We start from the raw sequence: 23,787 nt of genomic DNA on the forward strand, positions 1-23,787 counted from the left end.
AGAGTAAAATTACAAAAAAACATCTGGACTTGCATTGATCTTGGATCTAAAATCCTTCTACCACACATCCTTCAACAGCAATACCTTTGCCTTAAATTAGAAGATATTTCAACTTTATATCTTTATATCAACAAGAGTCCACATTTTTAAAAATGCAGATTTTGATGCCAACATGAGCAAACCACATCTGCATTCCAGTTATTGCTGGACAAGAGAATTATGAATTCTTCTGAAACATGACTCCAATTATATCTCTGCATCAAAATCACAGAATGGTTTGGATTGGAAGGGACCTTAAAGATCATCTTGTTCCAACACCCTGCCATAGGCAGGGACACCTTCCACTGTCCCAGGTTGCTCCAAGCCCCATCCAGCCTGGCCTTGGGCACTTCTAGGGATGGGGCAGCCACAGCTCCTCTGGGCAAACCCATACAGAGCCACTGATGGCACAGGGCACATCAGAGGACTTCTCTTCCAGGTACACCCACCTTTCTGATGGGTAAAATATGCTAATTATTTCCCCAAATAAATTGCAAATGTGGTATGAACAGAGGAGCAAAGTGTGAACTCCTGCCCATGGTGACAATGGATGGAAGAGGAGGGAGAATGAGGCTCAGGAGCTCACACAGGCAGGGAAATAGAGATGTTTTGTCTTTAGACTGAAGCAAGATTAACAGGTGAACTTTTGGTAGCCCTCAGTGGTGCAGTCAAAGGAGGTGGAGAGATAATGGGATCATGAGCTCACAGGATAATTCAGGTTTGAAAAGGCCACAGGAGAGCGCAAGCCCAGCCTCTCACTCACAGCAGGACCAACTCTGAGGTCAGACCAGGTTGTTCCTGGGTCTAGCTAAAAATTTGCACTGAAGGAAATATATTATAACACTAAAATTTGCAATTCTCCACGGCTCCTAGGTGAGTCTAATAGTCTTTCTGCCTCAAGTGAGTCATCTGAGAGCCTCAATGCAGATGGGAAGAGGTGACTTCAGGAAATGACAACCAGAGGAGACACTGGGTAGATAAACGGTGAGCAGGGTGGTGAGGATAGACAGTTCAGTTCTGCAACATCCTCTTTCATAAAGGAGCAATTAAAAGTATTACAGAACACCTGAATTAAATGAGCCTGCACAGTGCAGAGGGCATAAACTAATACTGTCTTTGTCATCAGCCTCTAAAATTTGACATTCATTGTTAACAATGTTAAGAATGTGATTTTCAGTCTAATTTCTGTGAGGATGTGGGAGAATATTCCTGTCAGGGATAATTTATAAAGGACCAGGCACCTTTTGGTAAATAGGAGGGAATGGGAGCAGGTCTTGCTTGCTGTGAAATGTGGATTTCATTGTCCTTTTCAGTCATCTCTTCCCTTGTTACCTCTGTGGGGTCTTTTCAGCATCCTTGGTTCACTTCTCTCTCTGCTGAGCTCTAATGAGGGAGGGCTGACTCACTCTCCAGTGGTTCTTGAGATGCTTCAGGGCTTTGCCAACAGGAACTTTTATATTTCCATGACTTAAGATTCACCTGCTGTTATTCCCCCCATCCTGACTGGGGAAAATCCTGATTTCCCCACCCAAAATAATTAAAAAATAAAGCACAGCACTCAAGTCAGAAAGGTAAGAAGCCAAACCTGCTGGGACAGCTCTTTAGAGCGCTGCTAGAGGATCTCAGCTGGCTGATGTCTATTGATGTCGATTGTTATTAATTAGCATCAGAGAACAAGAGAGTGAACCACTCTAACCTGATAGGTGAGAGGGTAATTCCCCTTTGAGGCAGCAAATCACAGCCACAGAAATTGCTGTGTGGATGAAGCATTTGATGTTTGTACTGTCTGTGCTAACAGAAATAGGGGCAAGATGTTGCCTTTGTTGAGACAGTCATCATCTGGTGGCAAAAACTTAGGCAAAAGTGCAGTAAATGGAGAAGGAAAGTAACACATTCTTTTCACCAAAGAAATATTAACACTTAAGTAGGAGGATTTGCAGAAGAAAACCAATATTTCACCACCAGCACTGGAGGTCTCTCTCTTTCCAGCTCTCTGCCTATCAATGCACATTGACAGGTCATACAGGAGATTTTAACTCAGCTCAGCTTCTGTGGATATAAATATGCAGATGTGTCTTCCTAAAATTCAGATTGTTAGCAAATTATGTGTGTCTCAGCACTATTTTCTCCTTCTGCAGAGGAAATGCTTCACTTTTAGTAGGTTCTAAAGTCCATCCCTATTCAGCAAAGCTTTTAAGACACACATAAGGGATTTGCTGAATCCAGGTTTTCATTACTGCCTCCTTCATGCAAGCTCACTGAAGGAATAGGGCATGAAGGAAAGGGTTTAGGGCAAGACTCCCTGACACTAACAGGCTTTGGATAAGGCACTGGGAATGTAAGTGAGAAAGGGAAAATTATCTCTAGCACACAGTGGAAACCTCTCCAATTTAGTTGAAAACACTTCACTACACACAGTTTAGTCATAAGGCTACACCTGAGACATGAGAAATTGCCTGGGGCTAAAAAAGATTTGTGATATATTCCTGAAACCTGGCTGTCTTGCAAAGGGATATCCAAGGCTGCACACATATCCCTGATGAAACACTGATTGCAAAAATATACAAGCTCTAATCATGTCCATGAGGAGAGAAAGAAATACAGTTTTAGCCAGGCAAGAAGAAAAAGTTTGGACTTTTGCATGCAGTCACAGCAAAAGTGATGTGTGAGCAGAAAGGAGATGATGAGAGAATCTTCACAATGTGTTACCCAGTGGTATTTAATCTCTTCCCTCTCTTGGATATACTGGGATTACAGAATGGATGGATGTGTATTGATATATTTATATAACAGTAGCACTTAATAAAGAGTGGGAAAATGGAAATAGAAGGAAATACAGCATGGGATGTGTTTGCTGTTTTAGTGATAGAACCTGGAGGACCAGTCTGGAGTTGTGTCAGGAGAGGTTTAGGTTGGACATTAGGAGAAAGGTTCTTCCCCCAGAGGGTGGTTGGGCACTGGAGCAGCTCCCCAGGGCAGTGATCACAGCACAGAGTTCAAAAAAATTAACTTTTTTTTGGGAAAAGCTCTCAGGGACATTCTTGGGGTATCTGTGCAGGGCCAGGAGCTGGACTATGTGATCCTTGTGGGTCCCTTCCCGCTCAGGATATTCTGTGAGCCTCACAGAACCCCTGAATATAAAAAGAATGAAACTTTTCAGATGTGCCTGGCATGACAGTGGCAGTTTGAAAGCAACATGCTAAAGATGTGCAGATTGAGTGGTTTTGACATGAAGGGAAGTCCCTTACAGCAATGCAGGAGTGTTGGAGGCCACAGGGGCACAGAGAGGGAGGCCCAGTCAAATCAACATTCAGTGGAAATGGCCACTGCAGGATTCCACTGGGATAGGCTACTCTTTGTTCTCCAGGCTTGCTAAGGCTTCTCCACATTTTCAAAGAGGCCAGCTGCTATTTTCACTACACCTGATTTCGCCCTCAGGCTTGCACAGTTTCCCACAAAATTCACCCTTAATTCACCTTGCTCTTCCTCTTCCCTAAATGTCAGTGAGGACTAGAGGAAATTTTAGTGATCAACTCATAAATCAATAGGGCTACAGCTGTGCAAGGGCATGGGAAATGCCTGTTCTCAGGCACTGAAACTGCACTTCATTGCATGCACATATTAAATCCCCTTACCCTCTGAACAGTGTGCCTGCACCAAAACTGCCTCTAGAAAATGTTACCTCTCAAACTGTGGCAATAACTGGGTAAGCACTGGCTAATCTGGGTCAAAAGTCTGTCTGGGTCAAAAGCATATCTGTTAAGATATGCTTAGCTACTAAAAAGTGTAATGAACACATACTAGTGTCTTTGCTGAGTTTAATTCACTAGTGCAGAAATTATCTAGAAATCTTCCATCAGGACTTGTAATCTCTGAACTGGATCCACAGGGCTTTTTACACATTTTTTCTGCTCAGCTCTGGTACAACACCAAAATCCTATATACAGTCTGCTGCTGCAGGAGCAAAGAACTAACAAATGGGAAATAATTGAGAAGAGAGCACTGAAGTGACTGAAAGGCCAGGGAGACCAACTTGTGAAGAGGAGGATAACTGCTAGCATTTGAAGAGTTTAAAAGCCAAAAGGGAAGAAGAATTATTTGCAGGGTCCAGCAGAGTTTCACTAGGTGTAAAAAGCCGAGAATGAGAAAGGGATCTTTAGCAAGAACAGAGGGAAGAATTTCATCAACACCGAAGCCTGCTGGACCGTGAAATAGTCTCCCGAAATAAATGGTAGCAGTCCTGCAGCTCGGGTCATTTTAAATTAGACTGGGCAGCATACTGGAGCTGGTTCTTTAGGGAACAACTCAATACCAGTCCCAGGGATGGCCATGTCAACGTGGCAGGCAGCTCTGCAGCTCAGGATAATTAGGGTCCCCAGTGCTGTCACAAGGAGAGCTCGACACTCACACAGCACCGGATTGTTCACGGATGGTGCTTGTCATGATCTTGTGTTATTTATACATTACTGTGAGTCAAAAGAGCCTCTGTGAAGAGACAGGCAGAGCCCTCATAAGTCAAAGCCCTGGACTACTGAAGCTGATGAAAGGTATAAAATAGCTTCCACTAAACTCTCTAAACTGCAACCATCGGTGAGAGATTTTACCAAAAACAGCCCTCAGCAAGGAATGATACGTGGTAATGAGGGAAGAAGGAACATGTTTGAACTAACAAACACACTCTGCCAGACTCTGTGGGGCTTTCTTTTGTTTTATTTTTATTGTGCTTCATTTTCTGTCTGCCTACAAAGGCTTGAGTGACAGGCGTGGAGGCTGGCATCTATCACTTCTCTTCAAAACAGATAGGGAATAAACATCAACATTTCTCAGCAACGACCCAGAGGGAACAACCTCTCCTAAAAATAAAAGCATTTTCCTCACACCTGTTGCCACAACCTATCCATCTCTCCTTTTTTGCCGAGGGATGCATCAACTGAAATGCAGTTCCTGGGATGTGCTTTGCTTTCCTCAGGATATCATGGAATCACAGAGTGGTTTGGGTTGGAAGGGACCTTAAAGATCATTTTGTTCCAACCCCTGTGCCATGGGAAGGGACACCTCTTACTTTCCAAGGTAGGAGAATGCCCACTCTGGAAGCAGAGCATGGGGATGGGAAACTGCTGTTATTGCAGTTATGGTTATTGCACCATCCTGGGGGAGGTTTTCCTCATTTTCCTTTCTCATCACCCCTGTGGAAGCTGTCTCCATGAGGGTGATAATGGGAGGCTTTCTGAATCAATACAGCGTTTAGAATCTTTTTTTATAGGTCTTCCCAGTCACCAGCTGAAATCCTGTGAAGTTCCCCATTCAGTGCTTATCCATTTCTTCTCAAACTTTTATCTCCTCCCATTTTTCAGATGACCACAGGTGCAAATGAAAGGTATGGGATGGTAAATTACATATATTATATCTATATATTTGCTATGACAGAGCTTGTGCCAGCACTGAGCACTGACAATGCACATTACAGTTCAGCTCATGTATTTCTGATGGCACATTTTACAGTGCTATATATAAAGCTGTTATGGCATCTATTATTCACTGCCAATACAGTTCAAGTTAAAATAGGTTTTATATAACAGTTCAAAGCAATATTTTAAGAAATAACACTTGTGTCAAGGCTGCTGTGTCCTACCAGATTTTGACATTTCCAAGCAATAAAGATCTTTATCCAAAATGTAAGGTTTTGGCGAGACATCTCCCTTGCAGACGTCTCTGGTTTTAATCTGCAAGCAATAGCAAAAGGAACACATTTAAATAAAATGAACAGCCAGGTGAACTTTTGACTTGGCTGTTATCTGTCTAGGTGGAAACTGTGAACTGCAAAGTGCCTCAAGGGATGTTCCTGACAGAGAACAATGTCCCATTAACCCAAACCTCTGAAGAGATTTTGGAAAACACACAAGTGGGAAAAAGTCATTGGAACATTAAGAAAATGTCTATTATAGGCACAATTTTATATCTGTTTTTCAGGACACAAGGTGAAAAGAGAATTTATTTCCTGATTTCTTCAGCAATGAAGAATGTTTTTCTTGCAAAAAGGGCAAATTCAGTGTCTCCTAAGAAAAACACCCATGACTGGTACCAGCACCATGAGCTCATCTAAAGTTGTGTGCAATCACAAGATGTGATGTTTTTTCAATGTCTCCCTCCTGTGCTGCTCAAAATCTGCATGTTTCTGGTGCTGGATATGCAGCAACATGGAAATCCCAGTGAGACCAATCTACTTGCACAAAACAAATTCTGCACGGCTCTGTTCTTCATTCTGGTCCCCAAAGAACAAAGGACAACAAATGCTATACATCAAATTGGCAATAAATTTGTTTTATTAGTTACGTTTGACAGTTAGGAATAATGTGTCATTTTAACCTTCTTGGCTACTCACTGGTTGTGAAAATATACTGGAAAAAATTTGTTGTGGTGACTGTGAGCTCAAGAAATCCTCTGTGTATCCACAATTTCTACAGAAAACAGGGAAGTTTTAATGTGCAAGATGAGTCCTTTCACAAGAAATATGCTCATGTGGGTCAACAAACAGAAAAACAAAACACAGTGAAAATTATTTAAAAGCACCATCTGCTTATTCAAATACAGCTGGGGAGAGGAACAATGCTGTCCAAAAAAACTCATTTTCATTATATTTCTTTCAAAAGAGATGTTAAACAAAATACCATCGGTCCTAAATATTTTCCCCCTGAGGAGAAATGTTTAAACTACATTTGAAATAATGTTTGTAGAATGTAGCCCTCGTTAGAGGATGAACAGGTATCTTTGAGAGCAAAGCAAAATGGATAGAGGAGATAGGGAAAAAATGGCTCAGGAAGCAAAAGCCTAAACATCATTAATTGCTTAAACTGACTGAATAATTAATTGCATATATTAAGCTATTCAGAGGTGAATTCATATTAAGCAGAAAAGTATCCAGGATCAAATCAACAGATACAAACCCTGAACAATACATGAACATAGATCATTTTTTTAAGCATTTAGGATTGTGATTTTGTTCACTTCATCTCCCTCAACCATCCCATCATGGTCATGTGGTCCAGTGCAACTTGGTGCAGAGACATGAGATTATGGCACAGAAATGGGATTTAACCAGCAAAATAAATAAAGATCTCTCCAAGTAGACACAACTGGACTTCTTGACTTTACAAAGCTGGTGGGCTTGAGGCAACCTTGGGGGTTGTCATTCCCCACTGCCTAATGTGCAAATACTAAATGCAGGGTTTTTTTTCTCTGAGGAGGACAGGAGTAATGCACAGACAAATCAGAAAAGGCTCAGATTATATTTGAAACAAAAGAGGTCACAAAATCACAGAACCACAGAATGGCTGAGGCACCACAGTGGGGTCATCTGGTCCAACATCCCTGCTCAAGAAGGGTCATCCCAGACAACCCAGCACAAGACTCTGCTCAGACTTTTCTCACATATCTCCAGTGAGCTGGTGGCGCTGCTCAAAGGTCATGTCAGAAATACATTTGCTACCATCCCTCCTGAACATCAAAGTGCAGGAACACCCCAAAACATGTATTTTCCCGACAGTTTGTCCTGCTGGATGCACTCGAAGAGCAAAATGACAATTCACAGCCAAAGATACTCAGTGTGACAATATTCATTGACAGTTTCATCCCTAGTAATGGACACAAGTCCACAAAGCTCATTCATCTCTGCTCAGTGAATCAGAACAGAAATTAGACAAACACTGACCTCGACCTGCTGCTGTAAAACTGTCAAAATTTCTGATTGGAGAGCTGAGTCATATGTGGCCATCACTGTTTGCAATCAGAGGTCCCAAGCTCAAAGCACCAGCCCCCAGCAGGAACTTTTGTCCCCTTTTTGCACTGATAACTCAATCACAATTCCTGCTCTAGTGCAACCCAAAATCTATCCTGATAAAATTAGCCCAATCCAATTAAAGGACAAAGTATAGCCCTTAATTAAATGTTCTGATTATTCTGAAGCCCTCTTTTTTTGGTTCATCTTGAGTTTAGGTCTGTAAAAGCATACAAATTAGGAAGGTTTAACATGTTCTTGTTTTACCCATTTATCACTTAAATTTAACTAACAAGAGATTCCCAAAAGCGTAAAAAGGGAAGTATAAAAAGAAAAATGTGGGATGTTCAACTTATTCAGGCCTCTTTTTGTTCCTTTTATTGCATATTTTTACAGCACTTAAAAAAAAAAAAAAAGGAAGAATAAAAATAGTATGTCCTCTTTTAACTACGTCAAGGATGTCCAAATACTTTGACACAACAAAATACTGAATAATTTGAAAAGGTTAACAAGTTATTTCCTTTTGCCTACCTATTATTTTCTCTAATGGTAAAGTGGAGTGGTTTTTGCCTGTGACAAATTCCAGTTGTTGAAGTTGCTTTGCTGCAAAACCCAGCTCAATTAAAGCACCGCACCACAGACTCTGCCGTGGAAGACTCACTGGGAAGAACCCAACCATCAGCTCATGAGCATTAAATAACTCTTGTCATTTTCATCACAAATCACACAGTTTTCCAACTTTTCCTTCTCTCACCAATTCCCATGTTTAGAAATCCTTGCTAATCTCCCATTTTTAGTGACGCCGTACCGGCAGCGATGTAAATCAGGATTTCCCTCACATTGGACGAGGCACAACGCAAGGATTCTGCACTTCCAGCTCACAAAAGCTGGTGGTGGGAGGAGGTTACTGACCTCAATCTGCTGGATGGCCTCTTCCCGCTGGCGGATGGCTTCCAAATCCTCCTCCGTGATTTCCGAGAGCAAGGCTTGGTCCTGGCCCTGGCTCTGCCACACGCCATCGCCTCCATTAAAGATCTTCTCATCATCAGGCAGGTCAGAGAAGGGGGCCTTGGGGCTCTGCTGAGATGGGAGAATGGAAAGAAAGCAAAGGAATTGTAAATGTTTTTCAGTTTTACACAGCTTTAGTGTGGGGAGAGGAAATATTGATATAAGAGATGGCATAAACAGTGGAGGAAAGGTGAAGAGGAGAAAAGTAAATTACATGAGAGGAAACATTTCAAGTCTCAAAGGAAATGTCAGGACCTGAAGTCAGCTCTCCTGAGCTACTTTAGGGCCTGAGTACCCAAATTCAATTTTCCACAGTTCTGACAGAACAAAACACTGATGTGCAGCTGAAAAAATAACGGATTTACCTTGTTTAATTTCCCTGGAAATTCTTCCTGAATTAGACACTTTCTCAGGCACAGAGAAATCCTACTCATTTGTATTGAAGACTTTATGATCCAACTTGTAACATGCAAAATACAAAAGTTCCAGTCTTCTCCATTTATGAGATAAACAGCTTAAAAAGGGGGAAATCACTGCAGTGATGTGAGTGCAGAGTGATCAGCTTGGGCAACTCATGGGTTTGTGGTGTTCACTCTGTGGAGTTTACCTGGTTTTTCTGACACACCTGATCACAGTCAGAGTCACAGAATGGTTGGGGCTTAAAGGACCTTAAAGATCATCTTAACCTGGCCCGGAGCACTTCCAGGAATGGGGCAGCCACAGCTTCTCTGGGCACCCTATTCCAGTGCCTCACTACTCTCTGAGGAAAGAAATTCCTCCTAATATCTAATCTAAATATCTCCTCTTTCAGTTTAAAATCATCCACCTATGGCCTATCTGCCTGTTTAATAGGTTTCTCTCCCTTTTGTTTTTTTTTAAAGCCTCCAACTTGTTTTATAAGCCTCAAGACACCTTGTCTTCTGTTTTGGGAGCTGCACTTATATTCAGGTCCAGATTTTAAAACCTTGTTCAAGAACCGGTTGGATCTCCACAAAAAGTAGGGGCAGAGGTTTAAAAAGGTCTTTTCCACCCAGCCTTTGGGTTCTGAGCCTGTGTCAGGTTCAGTCCTGACTGGACTTGGAGAATTAACTGAGTCAAGGTTGGTTTGGAGGCTGAGCTCAAGTTCTAAACCAAGAGGTGCTGCTGAAGGCTCCAGCCTCACAACTGCATGAGGATTCCACTTCAAACAATGTTCATGGTCCTCTAACTTGGTCTTGAGCTGAGCTTTGACTCCTAATCAAAAGTTACAAGAAAAAAGAAAACCAAGTGCTTCTGATGCTCTGAAGTTGAAAGAAGAAATGGCAGTGGCCACAGCACATCCTTGACCTAAACATCCCCAAAGCTTCTGAAAGCTACAAGAGAAAACAAGTACTTGGGGGGATCTGGATTTATCCGAAGCCCAAACACTGGGATTGATGCCCAAAAAATAAAAGCCTTTGCTGTCTTTCTGTGACTACATCTTCAAAATTATGAATTCCCTGGAATTCCCACAGCATGAACAGGAAGTGAGGCCATGGGGCATGTAGATAGAAAAGCACAGAACTGGAGAACTGGAAGGACTGGGAGAACTTGAGTCTGGAAATGTTTATTTAACTCTCTAACTCTGCTTTAACTCTTTAAACGTATGAAATTCCTGTATTTAGAAACAAAATATTTTTTGCATTTGCCTACACTTAGACCTTGTCTTATGAAATTAATTCACTATTATGAAATTATTATCACCATACCTTGTTGGAGACAAGGAAAATAACACAAATGGTGAAGGAAGTGGGGTGATGGAAGAAGTAGAAGGAAATAGGAAAATCAGCATCAAAAGTCAAGTATCTTTCAAAATATGAGGAGAAGATGAAAAGCTTTGACATTAATGTCTTACATTGTTTCACCTTCTGCTTTCCAGGGATCTACTGAGAAAGGGTGTGTTACAGGAAGAAAATCATCATTTAAAATTAGGTTAAAGATTAATTTACACTTTATAAGACATATTTTATTAGGATTAAGATACTCTGGGGGTGTTTTATTCACTAATTATTACGTGCTTTGGACACTAACTTTCCTGGTAGAGTGTTTCAGTGCCAGAAGAGTGTATTAATGGACTCTGGAAAAAAAAAACATTGGGGTATTCTAATGCTTCATTCAGTGATAAAGGTGTCCTCTCATCTTCACCAGTGGGCTCAGACAAGCAGAGGCAAATTGCACATGGCCAAGTGGGCCAAGTGGAAGATCCAAAGAATTTTCCTTATGGAGACACAGGAGATGTGTTCTGATGAAATTTGTGGGCTCTGGTCGCAGCAAGGATGCTGCACCAAGGACCTCAATGCCCACAAATGGACACTCAAAGCCATGCTTGTCCTATGCAGGTCTGAATTTCAGGGGAAGATGACAAATTTACAAGTGGTCAAATGTTTCCTGTTCTGATGTGGGAGCACAGGGATAATAAGGGAGGCAGCAATCAGCTCTTCAGATTAGGTGAGTTCCATGGAACAACACAGCTGCACCATAAATATGCTTTATCTTGGCCTGTGTCAACTTTATTTGTCATCCTCACTGGCTGGGCCTGGTATCTGTAAATTACCCTGCAAATTACTCACAAAACACAATGCAAGGGCTGCTGCTCAGTCATCTTTTAGAAGAAAACCAGCTACCCATGTGTTTAAATAGGTAAAGGTCTAGACACAGATCTTTTTCTCTAAACAAAATAGTGACCTAAGTTAATTTCAGAGCTGCTGAAGGCAATTACATGTGTTTGCATCCTTAACATCTTCCAAAAAAATCCAACCACGGCCGCTGAATGAGTAAATCAGTAAAACAACAGGATGCAGAGGGACTGATATTTCCTTCCAGACATAAAAATGGCTCCATAATAATGTTAAATACAGTCACCATGACCTGCTATCAGGGTCTGTACGCTGTGCTGACAAATAAAAGTGATCTTTTTTTTTTGTGCTGTCCATGGTACTGAGCCCCTCATTTCTGTGATAAGGCAAAAAAAAATCTTAAATCTGAAACTCTGAAGAAATCTAATCACTTCTAATGCTTCTGATTGAAAGCTGCATATAGCTGGGCTTATCAGTGCTCTTCATTCCCTTCTGAGTTATGTTCATTGCCATGTCTGACAAAACATTTTATTTATAGCAAGAAAAGATCAGATGGAGGGCACTCGCTGAGCCTCCACAGATAAAGTTCCCTTTGACACTGCACTAGAAGGGGCCATAACTCCCTGTACAGGCATTTCCACAATAAATTTGATTTAGTGCCAAATTTTATGCCCTGTGAATCTCTGTGTAATTTTCTGTCGGATTTCCTTTCATAAATTGTTAATTGGATGTGTTTGAAGTTGTTCTTTTGTTGAAATTTGCCTCTGGCAGATTTTTGTCAAGATGTATCTATAAACTGAGCTCTGTCAATGAAAAAAAAAATTATAGCAGAGGAAAAAGTTGAATATATCTGATATGCTCAGTAGTTCTTTTAACACGAAATCCTTAGGACTGAGGGTCATACCATGCTGTTGTTCATCATATCTGAAAAATTATGCCCAGGCACAACATTTTTCTTGTCGGATAAAATCTTTTCACCAGGATAAAATCGTTGCTGCTTACAACTACATTTTTTTATCAGATTTATTCGACCAATGGGGAGATGCTGTATGCAGCTGCTGATAGGGGAAAAAAAAAGGTTTTATCTGGATGGTGACAGCTCCTGTCAGTGCCTGTACTTTATCAGCAGTAAAATCTTTGCCTCAGAAGTTGCATGTCAGAGACCCCTCTGAAAATAACCCCCTCCCAACCTTGGTCCTGCCTCACTCCCCATTTGTCTATCAGAAGGGACAGAATACCACAAATCTGACAACTCTTGTCACACAAAATCACCAAGCAAGGCATTGAAATGACCTCTCTTCTGTCTCCCATATGGTCCTTATTCCACAGAGAAGCAGAAATCTGATGGGAACTCCAGCTAACATGACACCAGCCAGCCCTCACAGTCCATCTGCAGAGATCTGGGAGTCTCCTGAAGCAGTGAGAGTGTCCTGGCACCTCCTGCAGCTCTTTTTTACATCAGTAACTTCAATTATGACATCCCTGATTGCCAGTTACAAGAACTGTTCCCTTACCATAAATTCAGGGCATGAAATATAGACTGGAGTCAGATGAGAAGTGTCCTTAAGTGACAGAGAAATGTTTAGTGATTTCAAATGAAAATTTCCTCTCAAAAACCTCAAGATATAGACAAAAATTGTACTACAGAGGACAAAAATTATACAACTCCCTCCAGGGAGTTAGTCCCTTCAGGTTAGTACAAGATGGATAATAAAGGTGAGAAATAAGATGGGCCTCTCACAGTCTTGTCAAAAATAACTGTAAGAGTTGTAAATGACCAAGATTTATTTAAACTGTATTTACAGACTGCCCACCAGGTGATTGACAGACACCACAGGGACAGGGGAATGAAGGGCTGAGGAAGACACTCACAAATTCTCCTTTCAGCCTCAGCATGGAGACAGTTGAGAAGGGAACTTGATTAAGACTGGAATGAGACAACATAAACCCATTTCTACATCACTTCCTTCCACTTCCACTCCAAACTCCATCAGGCTTGTGTCCTGGGAAGGAGGGTTTAACTTCTGTGTGTGAAAGTTTGGGAAGATGATACAAACCCAGTATCTTGGGATGGATGTGGCAGAGCTGTCGGAGTGGGGAAGGACAGCAACAGGCTGGAAAGCAGCACTTGCAAAGGGATCTGGGGGTCCTGGTTGTCAGAAAGTTCAATTTGAGCCAACAGTCCCCCACCTGGACTGAAAAACTAATTCTGAAGAATAAGAAGGTGCTCAAGTTCCTTTTTCTCTGACCACTCATCCATTCACATTTCAGGCATCTGGAGCATGGATGGGGCTGTAAGGCTCTGGAGATGCCTTTGAGATGCACAGCACCATCCACAAATTCCTTATTATCTCCCAGTTTGTAGGAGCACAGGTAAAACCCGTCCCACTTGTCTGAGCTAATTTTGCACAACAGACTGCAGGCAGTTCCAAGGAAGGAAATCTTCTGGAACCGTGAAAAAAGAGCATTTCAGAGCTTTTCCATGGCTCAGGGAGCAAACCAAGGAAGGTTGCTCTGTCTTCTCCAATCTCCAGAAGCCTCCTGCACCTCTAGCAGGGATATGGCCAGCTCCAGCAGCAACCACTACACCTCCCACAGCTCCTGCAAACTCTCACATCTCCTTGGGTAACGTTTGGCTCTGGCTTTCAAACCAAATGCAAATGCAGAGATGTTTATCTCTTGCTTTATAGTACATATAGACACATAAACAGCCTTTATGAGGATCTCCTATTCTCAGCAGCATCCAGGCTCAGAGATTCACATTTTATTGCATGTAGAATAATGAGGCTGGAGTGTCTGCATTAGAGATCAATAAAACACTGTGCAGGGAGGGCCACAGTGCAGAGCACTGCTGGAGTTACTCTGCCTGACACATTTTTAATGGCAGGTTGGCACTGCAAAGCTGCTTGGGACAAAAATGACACAGAGCAGCCAGTTTGGCCCGACTATCCCCAGAATACAATCAGGTTAAGGCTGGCAGATAAATTGGATTAGATGGTGTCGCTCAAACCATCCTTCCAAAACAACTAACCTTGCAGGCTCAATGAAATTTAGAGCTGTGCCATGCCAAGCAAAAGCCCAAAGCAATTACAGGTAGAAAGGCCTCAGGCAGGCACAGAACAAGCAGCCTGGGACTTCTAAATCTTTTAGAGGGGAGAAATAGTGATATTACAATTTTGCATTATCTTTCACACAGAAGATCACAGCAGTGATTGGTAATCTGAGCTCTGTTGTCTTAGGAGAGGAGCTTCCCACAACAACTGGGAAAGAAATGCATCACAAGAAATCACAAATTAACCACCCCTTGCTCTTCCTTTTCACTCAAAAAAGGCCAGATTTAAAACTGTCACAACAAGGATAACTTTCAAGTGAAATGTATTGAACCCTTCCTGCATGCATCACTGACATGGGCAAATACAGAAATGGATTCAGCATTTTCTTCAACTTAAGCAAATTTGATTATTCTGCACCAATGTAGCATGAGAGAAACCAGGATAGGGAAATCAGCATAATGGGAAGGGCTGAAGTGCATTTTTATTTAAATTAACTAGAATCCTTCATGTGTTTCTGTCTTCACTCTTAATCAAGGTGTTTACTTTTGAATGAAAGGAATGTGAAATTGAGTAAGAAAACCACCTTTTCCACCAGTTTCCAACTACAGAATCTGCAAGAAATTACTAATTTCAGGGAAAATGTATTAACAGAAAGTATTTTGCTAGTTTGCTTTTCAGCATTTCTAAATTTACTCATTCAGGTCTCTGCAGTCATGAGGACTGAGAAAATCTTTTCAGTTTCCTGGAACTGGAAGAGACTTAGTAACAGAGTACCCAGTTCATACCTCCTACTGTTTTCCTCTTCTTTAGCTTGCCTTCAAGACTTTATTACTCCACCAAATTCATTCTAAGCAATCCTGACCTCATCACCCAGGGCTGCTTGAGTTCAGAGTCGATCTTACTGTACTCAGGGTGGGAGAATTAAATGACCTGTCTGTGGTAGATGAAGAAAAAGAAAATAAGCCAGGGGCCCGAGGTTTAGCTCTCTGATAACTGATGTGCTTTTAAGAAGCACAGCACATTTTCTCCCCACAGTGAAGACCGAATTTAGGAGGAATGCCCTTCCTACCAGGCTTAGATGGTGGGGCTGACACTCACATTTTGCTCATGGAGATCATCAGCTTCTAGGTCAAACTTCAGTTGATCATGAGGGCTACGTTTTGCCACGTTCTTTCACCCTGACTGATTGAAGGAAGGAGCAGCTTGTTCTGTTCCTATTTCCAGTCCTTATCCTTCTTTTTTCCCTCTTGATTTGGCAACTTTATCTACCATGCAAGTAGACGTTCCCACAGCGATGTGAGTGACACAAAACAGCATCAGTGAAGAGAGGCACATCTCCCCTCTTTGTAACCCAAAATACTCTGCTTTTCAAACCTATTTCACTGAATAACTTCAGCCTGACTTCACCCATCCTCCCCAAAGTCACCTGCCTGGGCTGCCACCACCTTCAGGTGGCATCTCCATATGTCGCAGACATCTTTTCATGAAAAATCCTTTCCTTAGGATTTTTCCTTCTGAGAAGCTGAGAGGCCTCAGGAACAAAATGTAATCAATGGTTATCTGCTGCTGTGGAATGCAACAGGTGCATCTGTGATTGGATCATGTTGGTTTATCTGTAATTAATGGCCAGTCACAGTCAGCTGGCTTGGACTCTCTGTCCGAGACAGAAGCTTTGTTATCATTCTTTTGCTTTCTATTCTATTCTTAGCTAGTTTTCTGATGAAACCTTTTCTTCAATTATTTTAGTATAGTTTTAATGTCATATATATAATAAAATAATAAATCAAGCCTTCTGAAACATGGAGTCAAATCCTCATCTCTTCCCCAGTCCAAGAACCCCTGTGAACACCGTCACATCCATACACACAGAGCAAGTGGATAAACATTTTTCCTTTAAGGCTGTCAGGAAGGAGGGCATTCACTGGTGTTTTTATAGCATCACAACACATTCCTCAAGCTGTTCCTGCCCTTTCCTAGCTGTCTGTGGTGTATTTCTCAGCATTCTCTGTCTCTGGCACCACGTTTTGGCTGGCAGAGCTGTCTGAGAGCTGAGCTCTGCTTTGTCCCTGGATCCTGATGCAAGGCAGGGACCCCCTGCTCGCAGCTCCCTCTCTGAGCAGCTGAAAGCCCCAGCATTTGTGGAACTGGGCCCTGCTTGAAAGAGCTCACAGACACATCAAGACTGTCTAGAAAGTGTCGTGATGTCTCTGCCTCCCAACATATGTGCTGCACAGCTGGTGAGCAGGTTCCTGCTAGAAAGGCAAACAAGAGGGAGAATGAGTCACTGGCTCAGCCATTAACACCCATCTAGTACCAAAAAACATTAAAATAGTGAGGAGTCTTTTTTTCTCCTGGGTTCACACAGAGTCAAGAATCAAATTCAGCTGGATTTCCTGCAGCAGAGACAACCCCTAGCACAGGCACAATGCCACTCTGGAGCAGTGGAAAAGCAGAAAGCTGCTGGAAATGAAAATATGTCCCTTTCTTAAAAAAAAAAATAAAATAGACTGCTTTTGTATTTTGCATTTTGTGTTTGGACTGCTCAACCAGCTTTATTTTTAGAAACATGTTTGACTCCTGCAAAACTCCATTGGCAACAATTTTTAAATCTCTCTTTGTTCCTGGCCTTTGGCAGGGTTTCAGTGGACTGTTCAGTGTCCAAGCAAATGTTCAGAGCCTGATATTGAGAATCACTCTCATTTGGAGACTCTTTAAAAAATATCTGCCCATTTTACAGCCCCTGCACTGCCAGGATGATTCTGTTACTGCCCAAATGCCTGATCCCAAGTTAGGACAAAAATCAGAGGAATCTTGTCACCACATAAGATTCTTGGGGGGTGGGAAGTCAGTTGATTGGGATGGGGCTGGGGACATAGGGCAAAGTGACAAAGTGACAAAGTTCCTGCCTCCCTGTGAGAGTCAGGTCCCCCTTTGTGGGAGAGAAAGATGAAAGCAGGAGCTGAGCTTTGAGCAGCAGGATGGGACAACACATTGTCATCCCCCCACAGCTTTTGGCACCATCCAAAAAAAGCCTCATTTTGAATAATCATAGAACCAGAGTAAGGTTTGGGTTGAAAGGGACTTTAAAGATCATCTTACTCCAACCCCTGCCATGAGCAGGGACACCTTCCACTATCCCAGGTTGCTCCAAGCCCTGTCCAACCTGGAAAACTTCCAGGGATGGGGCAGCCACAGCTGCTTTGGGCAACCTGTGCCAGGGCTTCACCACCCTCATATTAAATAATTTCTTTCTAATATCCAATCTAAATCTCCCCTACTTCAGTTTGAGGCCATTTGCCCATTTCTTGGCACTTCAGACCCTTATCCAAAGTCTCTCTTGAGCTCTCTTGGAGTCTCTTTAGGAACTGGAAGGGGCTCTGAGGTCTCCCTGGATCCTTCTCCAGGCTGGACACTCCCAGCTCTCCCAGCCTGGCTCCAGAGCCAAGGTGCTTCAGCTTCCTGAGCACCTTCATGGCCTCCTTGGGACTCACTAAAAATTATCCATGACCTTCTCATGTTGGGGAGACACAGAACTGATTTCCTGTTATAATCTCCCCATGCTTCAAACCAATCTTTTTTTTCCCTTTTCTTCCGAAGATCAGATGTTACAGCTCAAGGGACATGATCATCCCAGTGGCAATACTGGGATGAAATAGAGACACTTGGAAATTTGGATTTGATTACAGTGTTGTCTTTTTAAGTGCATAATTATGGAAGAGCACTGCATAGCAGAGCCCAGTTAGACAGGAACTTTTACAATTAAAAGGTTCTGTAGGATTTGCTCCTAAAGAAATACATTCAGAGAAACAGAGATCACATTTTCTGCTAAATTGGTGAAATGGCTTCTGTCCCTCTAAGTGTTCCCAGAACATCAATAAAACTTTCCAGTGCCAACTTGTCCATACAGGAGGGGTTGATGGTTTTTTCTCCTGGCCAGTGATAATTCCCACCCAACTCTGTCTAATCTCCCAACCTGTAAACAACATTAAAAAATGAGTTTAAATGAATGGAAGGAAATGCTTGCCCTGATTTCTGTGTGCTCTGACAGCAAGGACTGACATGGACGAGAGGACATTGTTTTACTGGAAATATTTAACAACAGACAACCTTATTCAGAGAATGTGAGCTTCAATCTCCAGAAAATGAAGAGTGACAACTTGAATTTCAAGTCAAATCAAGTCAGAACATTTACTGGTTTAGAGAAAAACACAAGAACAGCAGAAAGAAAATTATATTCTTCCTCAAGAATAGTGATAGAGTTATTACAGATCTAGGCAATGTCTCAGGGAAGAGAAGCTAACACTATTAGGGAAATTAGGACACAGAGGTGTATTTGGCACCAAAGTGCCTGCAAAGTGAAATAATGAAAATATGAAGTGTAAACATTGCTAAAGGGAACAAAATCTTGCTCTGAGTTTGTCCAGGGAGAATGAAATAGGGAGAATTTGGCAGTTTGCTAATTTATCCTGTGTGAGTTCTTTACAGGGCAGGATGGAGTGAATTTAACCTTCCAAATGGTGACAAGAAATAGGAAGTTTCAGGAAGGGAAGCGGTGCAGAGCAGCTTTATTATCCTCAGGTGCTCGGTGCTGTCTCGGTGATATACACTCACAGAGATGTTAACCTTTCCTCATTCAGTCCCACACCACCCCATTAGCATACAGGCTTTCATGAGGATTGAAAAGCTTCCTAAACTGTTTCCAAAATAAAGCATTCAGCAAAAGGATTAAGATAAAAAAAAAATGCTGAAAGGTTTTCAGCTCAGCGCCTCTGGAACGTGACATGTAACAAAATCGTCCATAATCTGCCCATTTTTCCAGTTAATATCAGGACAATGTCTTAACTGTGTCACAGGCAGGAGAGGCCACAGAAAAACATTCAGATAATTTCTACCACAGATTTTTATTGCACTATCATTATTATTTATTTTACTTCTGTCTTTACTGTGCTATTGACTTTGCAAACTGATGGGGGTTTAACCATCCACACAAGTGTTCTTTATTAGTTTTAGCACTTAACCTACATGTTTCTTTCCTACCATCAGACTATCCTGGCTTCTATCATTTAACTCTGAATAATTCACCTGGTCTTCATTTGTATTTTCACCTTGAAAATATTTATAGGCATATAATCATGTCTCTATTGATACCTTCTTTAAGACTATTTAATTTAGCTCCCTCATTTTCTCATCTGATATTTATAGACTATATACCTCACGCTATTTTACTTGCCCTGTTCATGTTCTTTTTTATTCTCTCTGTACATACCAAAGCCCTTCCCAAACCATAAACTCCAAGATTTCATTGCTTGTGCCATAAAAGTATATTTCTGTTGGAAACTTCCACCCAAACACAGGAGAAATTTTGTCACATGCTGAAGTCCACTCTCAAAAATGCTGCATGGAGCTTTGATTGGTTGACTTGTTGCATCTTGATGATTTTCCTAACTATGTGACTCACTCCCAAAGGACTCAAATCTGATAATTTTCCACTCCTACAGTCATAAAAAAGTAATGAGCTGATTCTGAAAGGCTGGGACACACTCACTGAATTAAAATCATATTTTGCTCCCTGAAAGAGACCTCTATCTGCAAACCCACATTGAAACAGGATTCTCTCTCTGGAAAGGCAACAGTTTGCTGCTGTTCCTCTGAAAGTTTGTGGGCATGAAAATGAGATTTTTATTTCATAAACCCAGGTTTTCACTGCACAAGAAGCTCCTTACTAACACACATGGGTGCAAACACTGCCATTGAACTCCTGAATTCTGGAGGGACAAAGGGTGAAGTACAGGAAAGGTGTTTGCAGCAATTTATTTCCTTCTTTTCCTTGTCTACTCAAAACTGTGAAGTGGGTTTCTCCAGTGGGAGATTCAATCCAATAAAGTTCTGCCCTTCATTTTTTTGGCCTTTTCTCCAAACTGGCAATAGAGACAAGGAGCTTTACCCTGTTAACAGAGCTGCCACTTTGTTCCATCAGATATCAAGTGTCATTCAGAGAAGGAGGGATAAATTAGGCAGGTGCTGGTTCAGGACTGATGGTATTGACATGCAAGTGGGATCCCTCTTAGCATCAATTTCAGATGTTTGCACAGTGGATATCTTTGTTTGAATTGATCAGGCAAATTGAACTGCCAGAAATCCACCTCTCCAACTTTACATACCCACAGTGGAGGCACTGACCTCCAGCTCCTGATTAAGACTCCCACTATAATCAATGGAGACATGGTCAATAAAGCCAATGGAGATAAGAGCCCTGTTCTCCAGATTAAAAAGATTGACAGCTACTTAACACAAGACTGTGCCACAGACTATAAAGGGAGCCTTGAATGTCAGGCTCAGAAGTAGAGATTACACTACACATGCCCAGCTGTGGCCAAGGGAGACTATGGGGAAAAACCCCCAAACAATCCAAAACAACATGAAAAAAACCACATAGATTTTTCTTTTCAAAAAACCGTGATCAAATGTTGCAGGCAAATTTTATGAAAAATCCTTTCCTTAGGATTTTTCCTCCTGAAAACCTGAGAGGCCTCAGGAACAAAATGGTTATCTGCTGCTGTGGAATGCAACAGGTGGATCTGTGATTGGTCTCATAGAGTTGTTTCTAATTAATGGCCAATCACAGCCAGCTGGCTTATATTCTCTGTCTGAAGCTTTTGTTATCATTCTTTCCTATTCTATTCTTAGCTAGCCTTCTGATGAAACCTTTTCTTCTATTCTTTTAGTATAGTTTCAATGTAATATATATAATAAAATAATAAATCAAGCCCTCTGAAACATGGAATCAGATTGTCGTCTCTTCCCTGATCCAAGAACCCCTGTGAACACCGTCAGAACCAAAAGCCCCATAGATTTTATTTTTATTTTTATTAAAAAAAAAATGCTGACCAAAAGCCACATAGATTTTTTTTTTTTAACTGAAAACAATATATCATACTCAGCTCAGCTGAGTACATTAAGATGTGTTTGTTTCTCCCAGCTAGCTGTAGAAAGAGTCTTGTTGCCTCCAGAGATAGAAGTCTACACTGTGGAGGAATTAACAGAGATTCTTTCAGCATGCATGGTTTGAATTCCCAGGAGATTTGTCAGGAACTAGGTGAGGATAGAGAGACAAGACAGGTCTGGGGTGATGGCCTAGAAGCTGCCTCTGGGATTCCCTCTTCATGGAGAAATCCTGTTTTCCCTCACATGGCACATTTAAGAGTAGAAAACATATTTGAAATTACCTGGTTAGTGTGACAAAGAAATGACAAAACCACCTCTGGTTTACTGATGTGCAGTTTGTTTATTCATCTGCCTTCACACAGAAGGCAGAATTATGTGAAAAGTTCAACTTCTTCTGACAAATTTCCCCAGCTGGTGAAAACAGGAGGCAACCAGCATCTCCCTCACAGACCAGGTCTTTAAAAGACTTAACACCACGAGAATATGAAGTGATCTAAGCTATATATTCACACCGTATGAGATCAGACTGCATCAAAACTTTGATAGATGCCCCTGCTGTTTGCTCATCCTTAAGGAGCAATGACCTGGACATTAGCATGTCTAGTAAATTGTTCTAATGTGTGCTGAAAGGGGACTAATGGATACAGTAATTGATTGTTTGATGGATAGCTGGGGAGCCCTTTGATTATGAGTTTTTGCTACGGTCCAAGACATTTTCATTCTCCAGTTAACCCAGAGCTGATTGCTTGCATGAATTATCTCCTTCTTTGACTGCAAATATCATTCACTTAATAAATATTTCATTAGAAACAAACCAGTGGTGGGGAGAGAGGGGGAAGCAGACACTCAGGGCTGTCTCTGTTGCAGATGCTACAGAGTTTAGAGAACAGACACAGAGATTATCCATGAAATGTGCTTGGGTCAGACAGGAGATCTCTGTGTCTCCAGGATTTAGTGCTCAGGAGCAAGAAGAAGCCTCAAGGCCAATTTAAATCAATCAAGGGAGGCCCAATATGGACCAAGAAGGATGTAATGCAATGCTGAAGCCACTGTGTAGAAGCTGGCTTCCTCACAGATCTCACCCTCCTCTCTCCCAAACTCCAGGCTGAGCATTCATGCTATAATGAGGTATCCTGATCAAGAGATAGAATATCATCAAGAAAAGCTTTATAATTCCTGAGATTTCGTGGGGAGGACAGAATTTTGATCCTAGTGAAGGTTATAGCAAAATTTTCCTGCTTATCATTGCTGTCTTTTTTGATCCTTTATTTTCCCATGATAAAAGTCTTCTCAAAAGTTATTTCTACCTCTATTTGACTTTTAATATTTAATTATCCAGTGACACCTGTACTGAACACATTTGTTGCATTTCAGATGGTTACTTTCCAGCATGACACTGTACTTTTTAGTTATGAAGATCACTACTTTTCTCTCAAGGAGAGCTCCAAAGGGCAGTGCAGAAATCAGGCAAAAATCGATTTTTTTTTTAACCACTCAGACTCTCAATCCTGGATCAACTCTCTTTCACATCTCTTCAAATTTTCAAATAAGAAGAGAGCAATATTTGCTGAGGACAATTTGGACTTCTACAGGCTCCAGAGAAGTGAGGAACTTCACAAACTAAGCTGGAGTCACAAGGAGTTTGTTCCAACACAGAGTCACTACAAAAGCTAATCCCAATTCACCTCACACTCTTAATATGCTGAGAACTGCAGCAGTTTTTAAATCCTCTTTCATTGAAAAATTGTTGATGAGCAAAATACATAATGTTCCCCTATTACTCTCCACCTTGTGAACGTCCCCTGGGCACTGAGACTCTCTTATCTTGTTTTCCTAGCTGTTCCTCCAGCATATTTATATTGTTAGCCTCACAATGGGTATCATTATGTCAATAAGCACAATTTAAATATTAATCCTATGGTTATGGGCAGAAATGTAACTGATCATATCATATGCTATAAAAGGGGAACACATCACAAGGAAATGGCTTCAGTGCTGTTTGCTCTCACATGTTTTGTCAAGAATTTTACAGAGGGGAATGACATGAACAAAATATAGGGGGAAATGAGAGAAGGTGACAAAGGAAGACAAAAAAAAAAAAAAACAAATGGAGCAGGGACTGTCAAGAGTGAAAGAAGAACACAAAAGGTGCTCAGAAAGGGGACAAAGATTAAAGAAAGCTTGGAAGTGAATTGAAAGGAAGCCAAAGGCAGATCCAGGTTACCTCCAAAATGCACAGATCTCCCAGTCAGGTATGACAGGAGCTGAGATGGGACCCTGCCAGGCACTGGAACCCTCACTAGTGCTGATATATTTCAGCAGGAAGGGTGAGAGAAGGAAGGCAGAAAATCTTTCCAAAAACAGAATAGCCATT

General features: G+C 41.5%; 1 protein-coding gene across 7 annotated transcripts in view; it reads right to left on the bottom strand.

Moving 5' to 3' along the window:
• The window catches only part of TSNARE1 (t-SNARE domain containing 1), a 471,893-nt gene that overhangs the window by 212,404 nt on the left and 235,702 nt on the right, over window positions 1–23,787 (bottom strand). For 5 of the 7 annotated variants that reach the window (XM_064703638.1, XM_064703641.1, XM_064703637.1 and 2 more), the window contains one exon: window positions 8,726–8,893. In XM_064703638.1, coding sequence (XP_064559708.1) covers window positions 8,726–8,893 — 168 coding nt within the window. The remainder of the gene's footprint in view (window positions 1–8,725; window positions 8,894–23,787) is intronic. The other 2 variants (XM_064703642.1, XM_064703643.1) reach the window with 1 other exon arrangement.

Source organism: Zonotrichia leucophrys, chromosome 2 (assembly GCF_028769735.1).
Source record: "Zonotrichia leucophrys gambelii isolate GWCS_2022_RI chromosome 2, RI_Zleu_2.0, whole genome shotgun sequence".
NCBI lineage: Eukaryota > Metazoa > Chordata > Aves > Passeriformes > Passerellidae > Zonotrichia > Zonotrichia leucophrys.